The sequence below is a fragment of the Carya illinoinensis genome, chromosome 6 (assembly GCF_018687715.1).
Source record: "Carya illinoinensis cultivar Pawnee chromosome 6, C.illinoinensisPawnee_v1, whole genome shotgun sequence".
Lineage (NCBI taxonomy): Eukaryota > Viridiplantae > Streptophyta > Magnoliopsida > Fagales > Juglandaceae > Carya > Carya illinoinensis.
This window is the reverse complement of record NC_056757.1, coordinates 6243938-6258330: the sequence shown is the minus strand read 5'-3', so window position 1 is coordinate 6258330 and position 14393 is coordinate 6243938. Positions and strand designations below refer to the sequence as shown.

The 14393-nt window shown below is 35.1% G+C and overlaps 2 protein-coding genes across 3 annotated transcripts; both read left to right on the top strand.

The window, feature by feature from the left end:
• The first annotated feature begins 3236 nt into the window (after positions 1–3236).
• LOC122313231 (TOM1-like protein 1) lies at positions 3237–8371 on the top strand. 2 transcript variants are annotated; one of them, XM_043128039.1, is made up of 4 exons: positions 3237–3396; positions 4306–4887; positions 5362–5607; positions 7590–8371. In XM_043128039.1, the coding sequence occupies exons 2-4, from the start codon at positions 4369–4371 to the stop codon at positions 8007–8009; spliced, it is 1185 nt and encodes a 394-aa protein (XP_042983973.1). In that variant the 5' UTR covers positions 3237–3396; positions 4306–4368; the 3' UTR covers positions 8010–8371. The 2 variants fall into 2 exon arrangements, with proteins under 2 accessions (XP_042983973.1, XP_042983974.1); XM_043128040.1 differs by having other exon boundaries at positions 3254–3396; positions 4314–4887.
• Positions 8372–8583: 212 nt separating this feature from the next.
• LOC122313230 (probable arabinosyltransferase ARAD1) lies at positions 8584–14154 on the top strand. The gene is made up of 9 exons (XM_043128037.1): positions 8584–9134; positions 9298–9471; positions 10305–10462; positions 10559–10706; positions 11957–12072; positions 12160–12298; positions 12717–12827; positions 13176–13244; positions 13889–14154. Exons 1-9 carry the CDS (start codon positions 8673–8675, stop codon positions 14009–14011), a joined length of 1500 nt encoding a protein of 499 aa, XP_042983971.1. The 5' UTR covers positions 8584–8672; the 3' UTR covers positions 14012–14154.
• The last annotated feature ends 239 nt before the right edge of the window (positions 14155–14393 follow it).

Here is a 14393-nt window from a genome sequence, read left to right as displayed (position 1 = left end):
CGAGAAAGTACTCAAGAAGAAAGTAATTTGCAAAATTCCAAACAACCTCTAGAGAGAAGCTAGGTTTCTTTTCTGTGCATACTCAATTGCTCTAAAAGGCGGATATATAGAGTTTGTAGGTAAGTGTAACCTCCCATGGTTTCTCCTCAGTATACCATATTTCCATAATTTCCATATTTAATTTTGTATTGAATGTGAAGCTAAACACATAACAAGTAATTGGTACAATGCTTAATACAATATTTAATATAACATTTAAATTGATACAATAATTAAACTCAATTTCCATTTCCAAAACAAGGATATTCAATAGATGCAATAATTAAATATCTTGTGAACCCTATTATGGCAGACAAAAATTGTTAATTTCCTACTCCATTTTGAATTTGTTGTACACAAAATTATAAATCTCATACCAATCTTAATAAGGTTTCATACCAAATGTGTACATCCCATTCAAAATAAATAAATATTAAATTCTCTTTCATTAATCATTATCATTATCTCCATCTGTCTTTTATAAACAAACGATATAATTGAATATATATTCTCCACAGATTGCATATACTCTCTACCTGGTGAGAATTTTGTTCTTCATATTGCATAAAATAGACTGAATATTTTCGTGTGAGCTAGCCAATCATATATCATTTGGGTTTCATATATAACTTCCTTGTTTCATTCCTACCTATTTTCTTGAAAGGGTACTTTCCTCCTCTTTTTCCCTTATTAGTGCATTCTATTATGTTTCTGTTTTGGTTTTTTTTTTTTTTTTAATCCTTCATAATTAATATATCTTATTGTAATCCTCCATGATTACAGCATTGATGGCCTTTATAAAATTTGTGTGATTTTCTATAATATTATAAAAAGAAGATCTCAGGAGCCTTTCAAGAAATTAATTAGAAATGAAACATCACTATCTTACTATACTAGTTTCATGTATTTCCATGGGAAATAAATTTGTTAACAATATTTCTTTAAAATGTCTTATAAATAAAATAAGATTTTAAAAGTTTTGTCTGAACTTTTAAATTTTCTCTTTCACTCGATCGCACTTAAACGAAGAGATTTCTCATCACTAAGATCATTGATGATCAATACAAAATAAATTTAAGGGAAAGTAAGACTAATGTGCTTAATCGGAATTTTAAAGATCAAAATGTTAATAATTAATATTGACACTCTCTTTTTCTTTTTCTTTTTTTTCTTTTTTTGAAAAGAAATTGATCTTTATTGCAATATGAAGACTTACAACATCTCACTAATGACAATGGACTGAATACATTGAAAAAAATCTTCCAAATCGTACATGACTTCATGTAGATTAAGATCATCTCTAGCTAGATAATGAGCAGCTATATTTCCACCTCTCTTAGTATGGGTCACTTACCAATTAGCAAATGAATTTAGGATTGTCTTTGCATCCTCAATCAATAAGCCCCCTAAGCTCCAATATGTTTTAGCCTTTTCTAGCATATTCACCACCTGAACGCATCCCCTTCTAAGATGATCTGTTTGAGCCCCATCTCTTTACAAAACACAGCTATTGCCAACAGTCCATATGCTTATGTAGTAAAGGAATTTTCACTCAGCTTTCTAGGAGATCTGTACCAAGAACCTGACCCTTAAAGTCCCTAGCAATCACACCAATCCCAATTATGTCCTCTGCATGTTTAGTAGTTACATCCCAGTTTAGCTTGTAAACTCCCTCCATTGGTTTTCTCCATCTGAGTGGTGATTGACACTCTTGAAAGATATATTTATTGACATTATTGTGTAATGACTCAAAAGTAAAATAAGTTAGTTATAAAAAATAAAAAATAAATAAAAATTAGCTAACATTGTGTATAGTTTATTTTCTTAATAAGTGCTGCTCTTAAATTTGTATTTTGATAATATAATTAACAACAATTTACAAAATAATAGTATTAGGCATTATTCCGGTAACAGGTTTCTTAAATACTCTCATTTATTATCATATGTTTTTAGATATTTTTATACACAAACTATTTCGCTCTTAACAAATATTCTGAAATATTCTAAATATCCAAACGAGCATTGGTAAGCTTCAGAATCTGTTACGGTCCTTAAAAGTAACACACTTGGCTTTTTTTTTTTTTTTTTTTAGTTACAAAGATCATATTTGAAAGGTCTGATAGTGACGAGTCTCGTGATCTGGCACGTGTGTCGAGAATAGCTATCCGAAAGAGTGGTGTGTGGGATCACACATGGTGATTTTTGCAAAACTATAACTTTCATTCAAAAGATTTTTAACCTTTAAATTTGCTTGTGTTAGGCGTGCCTCTTGGAAGTTGTCAAAAAGTTATAGATTTAACTTTTTTGACCTTAAAGAAAGGAAAATAAAATTAAGTTAAAGAAATATTGATAGACAATATGAGTGAAGGTTGGAATGAATGAATAATACCTCCTCCCCTCTAGTAAAAATCAGATTTGGAACACTTGATTTTTTTAAGAGAGAGAGAGAGAGGGAAGGATGTTTATAGGGTTTCACAAAGAACTTAATCAAAAAAAAAAATCACCTATTGGGAGAGGAACTTGTTCATCATGAGAGAGTTGCAAATTATCAATGTTGTATAGTATTTTGAAATATTTGCGATCCAAACGAGCACTTAAACAAACTTCAAAATCCTTTTAGACCTAAATTTCAAATAAGAAAATTTGCAATAAACCTCTTATGCTTTCGGCAATTGAGATTCATCCTACGTTTTTTTTTAAGAATTAATCCTTTATGCTTTTGAATTTTTAAACTAGACCCTTCTGTCCATCTCAATTAACGGATAACATTTGCCATCGAGCAGCTACATGTCAATCTATTTTTTTATTTTTCAAAAAATAAAAAATAAAAAAATTAGTGATTCCAGTGGCTTGTGGAAGGGCCTTCCCAGCCCACCAGACTGCGTTGCGTTGGTGGCTGAATCACAGCCATTTTGTGGTGGTCAGCCAACTCTGGCATGGTAGAATGAGACCAAACCAACCATGGTGACCAGACTTGGCCGGCCATTACACGGTGGTGCTGGTAGGACCCACCCCTCCTCCCCCAAACGAACCATTCCTTATTTATTTATTTTTTTCTGATATTCCTAATAAAGAAATTATTAAAGTTTTATTTTGAAAGATGATTTATAGAAATCTTAAATATAAAAATTAATTAATTAATTAATGGCACGGGCTCAATATTAAAAAAGAAAAGAAATCATGGGGCCGGTCAAAAATTAAATATTGGATATATCAAAAAATAAAATAAAATATAGGAACTAAATATTCGTAGCTTCCAGGTAACGTACCGGAGACTGAAATTCCAAGAAAGATCAAACTTTACTGAAAGTCGTTGCGCGTCTTCGTCTCAACCAAAACCACCTCTCGATCTCGAAGGTATTCTCTCTATTTTTCAGTTTCAATTTTAAAATTAAAGCCTCCGTTTGGTATCCGAGAAAGAAGAGGAAAAAGGGAAGTCGAATTCAACAAAATGTGTAATTATGATCTTTTGTGTTGTTAGTTTAAATTACTCAACCACGACTAAGAGTTGGATGCTTAATCTTCTTTTTGACCGTTAGGAATTGATGTTATAATTTCATTATAAACTCATTTATGAAATTCTCTCTTCCGAATCTGTTTGTTATACTGTGAAAGCCGAAAGAGGAAATACTAGTCATTGATATTCGTGGTTTAGGCGTTACTATTTTAGTATTGGTTACTATTTTAGTATTGGTTTCTGATATCCGTAAAAATTATATGTGGTCAGTGGCGGTATGTAGATGTTCAGCTGTGTTAATTGCTTCGTCTTTGCCCTTGGTCTTCACTATTCCAATTTGCGGTAAAGTTCAGGGCTCCTAATAACAGCTGGGTTAGATGTTCAGTGTATTTTAGTTTTCATTTTTAGAAGGAGTTGAATGTATGGAATTTTGTAATTTTTATTATTCATTTTAAATTCATGATTATGAGTTGGGTTGCTTAAAATAAATGGTAAAGCAAATAAATTATGATTTATACGTGGCTGTTGAACTCTGTTGTTAGAAAAAAGGAGAATTTTTTTTTTTAAAAAAAAAAAAAAAAAAAGGGATAACTTTTATGCTGTTTTTTTCTCATTTCAGAAATGAAAAATTTTTATTAGATTTAAAATATCCTCTAATGGAATTATCTTACTTTCCTGCCGGTTCTCTTCTATTGGTAAAATTTTATTATTTCCTATCAAAAAACTATTTTACTTTCCGTCCTTTCTTTTTGTTAGCGACCAAATATGGAATTTTTGTTATCTTTCTTCTAATATTTTTAAGGTTGTAGTCTTGTAGATTTTCAGGAGAGCTTTTTGAACATTTTGTTATAAGATTTTGAAGGAATTTAAATATGAGTGACAACTTGATGGAGAAAGTAAGTGCTTTCGGTGAACGCCTCAAGATTGGAGGTGCCGAGGTGAGCCGAAAGATGAGTGAAGGCATGAGCTCAATGAGCTTCAAGATGAAGGAGCTTTTCCAAGGCTCAAACCAGGCAGATAAGCTTGTTGAAGATGCCACCTCAGAGGACCTTGATGAGCCTGATTGGGCTATGAATCTTGATCTTTGTGACATGATCAATCATGAAAAAATTAACAGTGTTGAATTGATCCGTGGAATAAAAAAGAGGATCATGTTGAGGAGTCCTAGGGTTCAATACTTGGCTTTGGTGTTGCTTGAAACATGTGTTAAGAATTGCGAGAAGGCTTTCTCAGAGGTGGCAGCTGAGAGAGTTCTTGATGAGATGGTGAAGCTGATTGATGATCCTCAGACCGTAGTTAATAATCGTAACAAGGCTTTGATATTAATTGAAGCATGGGGAGAATCGGCCAGTGAGCTCCGCTATTTGCCTGTTTATGAAGAAACATATAAGGTATTGTGGAGTTTTGTTGCCAAAATTTTGCTTCTGCGACTCTTCCATTCGAAATTCTTCCTGCTCTTTTTCTCTAGAACATGAAAAATTATGTGAATTATGCTGTAAACATTTCTTTTTGGCTCAATCTACTGGAATTTCTTACCAGCATGTGCTGTATAATAGAAAGTTAATTTCAATGGCTGATTCTGTCTGATCAGTGTTCTCATCTCATGAGTAAAAACTTATGTAAACTCTGAAATGGAGAAGCTTAAATAAATTTTTGTGTAATTACAATTAAATGAAGTTAAAAAAGATTTAAAAGGGATCATATAAAGTATTACAATTAAGGAATTGTTTGCTGTGAACCAACAATTTTGGTTCAAGGGCAAGCAAATCAACACTATAGTTTTACCATGAAAAATCAAGTTTCTTCATATCTCAGTGCAAGATTCTTTTCTTTAAACATTTTCTGCTGGTGTCTTTCTACTTCAGAGTTTAAAATCAAGGGGGATTCGATTCCCTGGCCGAGACAATGAGAGTTTGGCACCTATCTTTACTCCTCCCCGTTCAGTATCAGATTCCGATTATGATGCTAGTCTTACCCAACAGATTCAGCGTGATTTCCCTGTGCAAAGCTTTACAGCTGAACAAACAAAGGAAGCATTTGATGTTGCAAGAAATACTATTGAGCTTCTTTCAACGGTCTTATCCTCTTCACCCCAACAAGATGCTTTGCAGGTGACTTATTTATTTATTTATTTATTTATTTATCTCTTTCTTTATTCTTATTTATTTTTCATTAAGTGGACAAGATCCCATAAATTTTATTCAAAACCCTCGCTAATGGCAGAGGGATACTATAGTTACATATCCAAGCATACTTGGTACATCACCAAGATGCACACACCTATTCCATTTCCTATGTATTCCTGTATGGAGACCAAAACTCACCATTCATTTACCACATATAATTAGCAGCCCTACCTTGTCCAGTCTCATAATAAGGTGACCTTTTTATCTCCTTGTTCTGGCTGTCACTTTCTATATCCGCTAATTTGGTTACTTCTAAGAGTAAATTTTCGATCAATATAAATTGAACAAATCATCACAATTGTTTGACTACCTTGATATCTGTTTGACCACCTTGATTGATTAGCCACATATGCTCTATAGACCAGTAGGAGTTTTAAATTCCTATATGACAATCAATGTTGGGTTGTTACATTGAGTTGGTATTGGTTTGGATGCCATATGTAACAACCCAAGGAAGGCCCTGTTACAATTGGAACCCTTTGGAATCATTATACATGGTTTGAACTTCTCCCCTTGAAAACATTGCAGGATCCTGTTAACCACCTTCCTATATACAATCCAAAGTATTAAATGTGTTTTAATGCAATCTCTAACTGATTGGAGTTATGAAGGAAAGCAAAGTTTATTCTTCTCGTTATAATGTCTTTTTATAATAATTTTAAAATCCATAACACTGAAAATGCACTTTTAAATTCCTAATAGATATGGTTATGGCTTCTGTACCTTATTAACCTAGCTTATTTACAAGTTTTTACTATTGTTGCTTACCCGGTTCACATATGACTTGTTAAATGATCTCAGAGGCTGTGCATTCTAGTTATTTCTTCACTGTTTATTCCTTCAACTTTATGATCCTAGTTACTGTAATCATATATTTTAGAATGGTCCTTAATATATTTACCTTCCATATAATGTTCCTTAAAATCTTAGTTTGTCTCCTATCCATATTCCCTTTGTTTGTGTATTTGACAGTGGATTAGAAACATTGGTATAAGGGGGAGAATGGGTGAAAATATTTGTAAACTAATGGCCTGATGGTGATAGGGACGGATTAAAAAAAATGTTGAGGTGGAGCCATGCTTGATGTAACTCCAAGAATCCTAGGATAAGAAGATTGATACATAACACAAGCATTCAGACATCCAAATGCATTCAACCCAACTGTTGCATGGGTTCGCATGAGAATTTCATGGTTTTTTTATAAATACAAGGGAAGTTTCTAGACCACTTAGAATGTTTAGTTCTTAGGGTAGGATTTCAATAGATCACATCGGAAAGGAAAATCCCTTATATTGTCCCAATTGTGGTTCATAGTTGATCTGGTGGTGTCAGATTTTTTCTGTTCTTTTTGCATTCTTCAGTAGCAAAAAGGGCTAAATCTTCTGGGTTGATTGAAAGGAGTCCATCTAGATTGTAATGTTAGTTAAGGTCAAATATTTTGCGGGACGCCCACCTAGAGTTTGGGGTTCCTGTGGAATTGGGATTGTATGAACTCACTTTTGTACCTAGATTTTAAAATGTTACCGAGTAATGGAAAATGTGTCACTTTTCTCTTGTATTGTATTCAACACACACAATGGGATGGATTCCTGTCAAATCAAACGTCTGTAGTATTGGACATTTTAGTTATTAGCAACTGAAGAACTTGTAGATCGAGCCATGGGGACAGTTCAGGTTACTGTATACTAAACCCTTGTACAATTTGTGTCTGAAAAAACAAGGAAGCTTAGCGCAATAACAACCTACTGCAATGCAGATATGTGATGCTTTATAAGGAACTATTTTGTCAATTTTAGTTATGTTTCATATTTTCCTGACTTGAGCATTCAGTATAATTGTTCCATGGTCGGTATTGATTGCTGGTAAGAACACGTAACATGAATGGAATGTTTTCTTCCTGTTGTCAGGATGACTTGACAACTACCCTGGTACACCAGTGTCGTCACTCGCAATCTACCGTCCAGAGAATCATTGAGGTGGCTGGAGATAACGAGCCCCTGCTTTTTGAAGCCTTGAATGTAAATGATGAAATCCAGAAAGTCCTCTCCAAGTATGAAGAGCTTAACAAGCCGTCAGTTGTTCGCATTGAGCAAGAGCCTGCTATGATACCCGTTGCTGTTGAGCCTGATGAGTCCCCCCGTCATGCAAAAGAAGACGCCCTGATTAGAAAACCAACTGGCTCTCGAGGTTCAGGCCAGGGCGGAGGCAACGATGACATGATGGATGATCTTGATGAAATGATATTTGGTAAGAAAGGAGGTGCTACTTCTGACGGTGGGCACAATACCAAGAAGCAACCACCAAAGGACGATCTCATAACCCTATGAGCTGCTTCACATGCTCCATTATTCCGATGATTTTAGGACAGAGCACGCCGGGATGGTGCTGATACTGGGATTTTTAGTTGATGAACATTTACGCTAGCTGTTTAAAAGCTTATCGAATTCATAAACATGGTTGTGGACTGTCTATTAAGAATTTGAATTGTTTCTGCACATCATGTAAGTAATAGACGTTTATATATGGTTGGGTACATGCATGCTGAGAGTATATAGGAGACAATGTGAACAATTACAGTTATCTGGTTGTCGTACGAGATTGTGCTGGAGAGTACGATCGTGTGTTTGGGTAAGAAAATTGTAGGAAAATTCCTATTTATGTTTTTATGATCAATACCTCCCCTTCAAAATTGGAATTAACCCCTAATCAATCCATCTACGCTCGCCCAAAGATTCGATGTTCTTAGGATTTGTTGGTTTGTTTAGAACACAAATGTTTTAAGATATTTTTTTTTTATTTTATTATTTATTATTATTATTTATAAATTATTTCATATCGATTCTGATTTCTAAAAAATAAATAAATAAATACCGAAACAATATTTATATATATATTTTCGAAGGTCTTGAAGATTGAAGGGGTGCGGTTACTTGAGGTAAAAGATGACACGCCGATCCAGGGCGAGGATCGAAATCTGAGAAAAAACGGAAATGGCAGGAAAGCAGAGCCCAAGATCCAGGTCCTACCCAATCCTCCTCCTCCTCCTCATTACCCTTTCTCTCCTTGCTCTCTGCATCCTCTACTTCCACTTCTCCCCATCCCATGGAGCCGGTCCCTCCACTCTCTATCACCAGACCCAGAAACCCGAGACCTCCTTCGTCGCTTCGCTGGAGCACTTCCTCCTCCACCGGTCCCCCAAATCCCCTCCTCCAGCCCGCGGGGTCATTGCGACTGACGACGTCGTTAGAGACCTCGACGAATTGATGCATAGGATAGAGAGCGAGAGGTTGTGGGGAGACCCGTACTTCCCCGCCGCAATGCCGATTAGGGTTTACGTGTACGAGATGCCGAGCAAGTTCACCTACGATCTCCTGTGGCTGTTTCGGAACACTTATAGAGACACCTCCAATCTCACCTCCAATGGCAGCCCCGTCCACCGCTTAATTGAGCAGGTTTTGTCATTTTAAAAATCAATTTTTATTACCTGTTGTTGTTGCTATTTTTTATCCTTTTGGCTACCGAGAAAAGAAACGAGGGAAAAGGAGAAAAAAGAAAAGAAATGGAAGGAAAATTGGAGAGGAATAATATTTATTTATTTTTTGTAAATACATGTAGCATTCAATTGATTACTGGCTGTGGATGGATTTAATTGCGCCCGAATCGGAGAGATTGTTGAAGAATGTGGTGAGAGTTGATAGGCAGGAGGAGGCAGACCTCTTCTACATACCATTCTTCACCACCATAAGCTTCTTCTTAATGGAGAAACAACAATGCAAAGCGCTTTACAGGGTGTGAGTGATCTTCCATGCTTTACGTTTCTTTTTCGTTGTCGCGTATTAAATAAACATTACTTTGTTGTTTCTGTATGCCATTTTGTATCGATTTTACTTAATACTTGTATATATGTTGTGAGATGGAATTCCTGAAGTTGGAATTGACCTGATAGAAGTTCATAATTACAAACACAAAGCCCCTACGATTGCTTCTTGTCTTTGGAAGTAGTAAAGTTGTATTTTTTTTTTTTTTTTAAATGGGTAGAAGTTTTATTTTTCTCTGTCACAAATATCATTACGTTAGTTATAGTCAAGCTTCAGCCTGGTAATCAAAGGGCTAGCTTGGGATGTGCCGTAGACTCTGACATCCTGGGTTCAATTCTGTGTTAAGATTTTTCCTGGATTACCTGATACACAATTCTGGAGGGTCTATCCAGGATATACTCCCCCAGAGGTGGATCTGAGGATTCCTACCTTGGTGAGTTTCAACATCGTCAAAAACAAGAAAAAAAAAAAAATTTATTTGGTTAGTCATGAGTTGGGACACTTAATTTGTATTTGATTTGTTGAATGGATATATGTAATTATGTCCTTGGCCAGAATTTTTCTAAAATCGTTAGATCAAATCACGTCTTGTCCTCCTCTTGTGAACAAGGAATGGAGCGTATAAAGGGAAAAACCTATCCACAGCCTGAGTTGTTGAAGATGAAACCTCATATATTGACATTTCAATAAGTTTTTGTGCCCTTTTGTATTTTTGGCATTTCAACCTTTGAGAATTCTCCTTGTAAAATTGTAAAATTCTGCTATCTTTCTTAAAGCTCCGACATACTCTTACCTGTGGTATAGGAAGCTCTGAATTGGGTGACCAATCAGCCTGCATGGAAGCGATCTGGCGGAAGGGATCACATACTTCCAGTTCATCATCCCTGGTCTTTCAAATCTGTTCGCAGATTCATGAAGAATGCAATTTGGCTGCTACCAGATATGGACTCTACGGGCAACTGGTGAATATTTAAGTTTCTAAGGAACCTATGTTTTAGAGGTCCATTATTCATTAATGCTGTGATTAACTATCGAGTGATTTTTTTTTCTTCATTCAGGTACAAGCCAGGACAGGTTTTTCTGGAGAAAGACCTAATTCTTCCTTATGTTGCCAATGTTGATTTATGTGATGCCAAATGCTTGTCAGAAAGTTATTCAAAGAGAACAACTCTACTCTTTTTCCGGGGTCGTCTTAAAAGAAATGCTGTAAGAATTTTTTTTATTCTATGATTATTTTAATTGGTTTATACATGAAATTAAGAAATTCTCCACTGTGATTTTGTTATTTATTCACGGCTTTGGCTGGGCACTTAACTTTTGGAACATATATAGCATGTGGTGACTGTACTGACTGTTTGAGATTTGGTCACTGCTGCAATTCTGAATAACGTCCCTTTTATAGAATCTTTTAATAAAGACAGGTTTCACAATCAATCGCTTTAAAGTATGACATGAATAAATATTTTAGGATATTTCTTGTATTGGGATGATTGGAATTTCTTTGGTTACTTTGAAACATGCTGAGGAGAATGGCTTTTCTGAGAAGGGAATTTTTTATAAGACTCAATCCAATCAAATTCCCTTCATTACTCAGGTTTAATTTTCGTTCATGAAGTAGTCAGACTTGGTTGCTACAAAAACCTTGAATGTGCAAATTATCCTCATCTGAAAAACCGAGATTGTAGAATTTTTATTATTTAGGCTGAGAAATTATGTCCCGACTGTTTTTTATAATATGACACACAAGTTTTGTGTGATTGACGTGTCTAAATCTTATAACTGCTCATAAATGATTATTGGCTGCAAACTTCTTACTTTGTGGGGATTGCAACTTTAATATCCATAAAACTTTTTTAGGCGTTGCTCTTGTATATGGCGTGTGTACTTGGGCTATGCCGACTTTCTCATTAATAAAGTTCTTATTCACTGATAAAAAAAATATATATATATATATCTGTAATGCTTTTCAGATGGCCCCAATTTTTTTTGTTTTTGGGATAAGTAAGATTTTGTTATAAAAAGGGTGTTGTCCAAGTACACAGGGAGACAGCTGAAAATATATTTGAATTGATGGTATTATTTTAGTTGACAGCCAGGATGTTATAGATCTGATGCTATTTTGGGGTGTCCAATGTGCAAACTTTAATGGAAGAATAAGGACACAGAAAAGAGGATAACAATCTAGGAGATATATTTTTGTAAATTTATTTATTTATCTGTTTTTATCATAATGTAAAAGTTCAGAACTGCTTTAAAATGTCTAGGAACTTGGTATTCATTGGTCAGAAATTTAGTTGGTCTTTTCATCTCTTCTTTTTTAACTCCTGGACCATGAATTATGATGTCTTTGATTATAGAATAAAAAATGTCCTAAAGACTACTCGTGTCTTGATATTTTATTTGATTGTACATATTTGATAGGTTTTAATGCTTATGCTGATTTTGTTCCTTTCTAGGGAGGAAAAATACGTGCTAAACTTGTAGCTGAATTAAGTGGTGCTGAGGGTGTAGTTATAGAGGAGGGAACAGCCGGAGAGGGAGGCAAAGCAGCAGCTCAGAATGGCATGCGCAAGTAATATAGATATATGTTTACTATGTTTCATGGGGTAACCACATTATATACTTTGTCAAGTGGTTGAATTCTTTCATTTGTAATCAGGTCTATCTTTTGCTTAAGCCCAGCTGGTGATACTCCTTCATCTGCTAGATTGTTCGATGCTATTGTTAGTGGATGCATCCCTGTCATAGTTAGTGATGAATTGGAGCTTCCTTTTGAAGGGATACTTGATTACAGAAAGGTATGTATGCTTTCTGAGAGATTGTTCTGTTATGGCTTCCCTTGATTCTTCTCATGACAGTATCAGGGAATACAAATAAAGGATCATCCCAAATTCAAAATGTACTTTTAAAGATTTCTACAATTGGATGGTGGAAGTGGTAAATTGTGAGCAATATGCCTACGAAAGACACAACATTCAATGGGTTGTCAAACAAAAGGAAATGACCGCTGTCTTAGCCTGTCTCAAATAAATTCTTATTGTTGGTCTGGTTATATATACATCGTATTGATTGAATGTTGTTTTGTCATACACAATGGAGATGATTTATGTCAATCCGTTGTGGAAGAAGAAAAGTGAATAACTTTGATGATGTTATTTTTTAGTGCGTCAGTGTTTGGATAATAGATGGATTAGATCCTGTTGTCCTTCTATGCAGATAGCTCTATTTGTTTCATCCAGTGATGCTGTACAACCAGGAAGGTTTTTAACATTTCTACGAGCTATTCACCCTGCTCGTATCAGAGAAATGCAACGAAATCTAGCAAAGGTTTGTGACTTGAATTTGATGTCGTCATGATATTTTTATATCATGTTAAATTGTTGAATTAGATGCAGCAATTTGGGGTTATGTTCTTTAACCATTCCGTTTCCATTGAATTGCAGAAAGAAATATTTTATGATTTTTATTTTCTCATTCTCTTGCTCTTTCCAAGATTGGAATGAAGGTTTTAGTAATTTGGAAATGCTGCTGCATTTTGCTTCTTAGTGCCATGGCTTTGCAATTTTATTTGTTGATTACGCCCACATATATTTGTTGAACATGAGTCGTTTAAATAAGGATTGTAATTGAGCTATTTATCTGAGGGGACCCATGATATTATCTTTATTTTTGCAGTACTCTCTGCATTTTATGTATTCCAGTCCAGCTCAGCCTTTGGGTCCAGAAGATTTGGTTTGGAGAATGGTTTGTTATTTCTCTTCCTCAATTAAGAAGTTATCCATTGGTTGTATTTTGTTTATAGGTATATTTCAGGGAGTAATGTTCAGAAACATTATTTGGAGTAGGAACATTTTTTTTTTAAACTTGATTCCAAGCTGACAAATATTCAGTCCGGCCTAGATCGACGATGCCCTTTTTAGGTGTAGCACCTGAAGTTTTGGCCAATACATCTTTTTTTTTTAATCATCAGTAAACAAATTTTTATTGATCAAAAGAGTAGGCATATGCCCAAGTATATGGGACATATACAAGAGCAATGCCAAGGTGTGCCATTTTAGAGATACTTTGGCCGAGACATCTAAAATCGTTTCAAGTTTGCAGCCCTCGTCGTGTGGGGAGACTGTAACGTCCCACTAACTCTCCATGTTGGATGAGAGCGGTAAATGAATATGATAAAGGCACACTGGATGTCAAGTCTCACATAACGTTCTTACTAGTTGGAAATGCATCTCATAATGCTTTGATTGAGCTCTTTATCACACCGTCACCAGTCCCTTTAAAGTAGAAGTGCAGATGTGGCTTGGGCTTTTACTTGGGTCGATTATAATGTTTTTTACTAACCCCCAAGTTTGAAATTATGATTTACCCTTGGTTTTTTCATCGAACAGATGGCTGGTAAGTTAGTAAATATCAAGCTCCACATCCGGAGATCTCAGCGCGTGGTAAAAGATTCTAGAAGCCTGTGCTCTTGTGACTGCAGGCAAGCCAACTTTACGAGCTCAGGCCTCTAATCTTAATGAATTGCTACTCTCTCCAGTGAAAATATTCTTTCCTGCCGTGGCATGGTTTTATTTTTTTGGTCTGTCGTTTGTTAATTTATTGGCGATAATCACTCTCTCATGCCCACATCTTGTGGCAACCAATCTTGGATTCAAATGTTGGTGGTGGTGTTATCATCATGTCTTAGCCTATAATGGAACTGTAAATATTTCATTGAAATATAAAAAAAGAATACAAGCTTACAAATAATAATAAAATTCCATGGTAAGCCAGCCTGTAGATCAAAATCCAAAATGAATACTTTGCCCTTAAAAGTTAAATCAATGCTCGAAAATTTGGAATCGGTTAAGGATTGAGCGATGGAATCATTTTAATGTTGATAAAAAAAATATT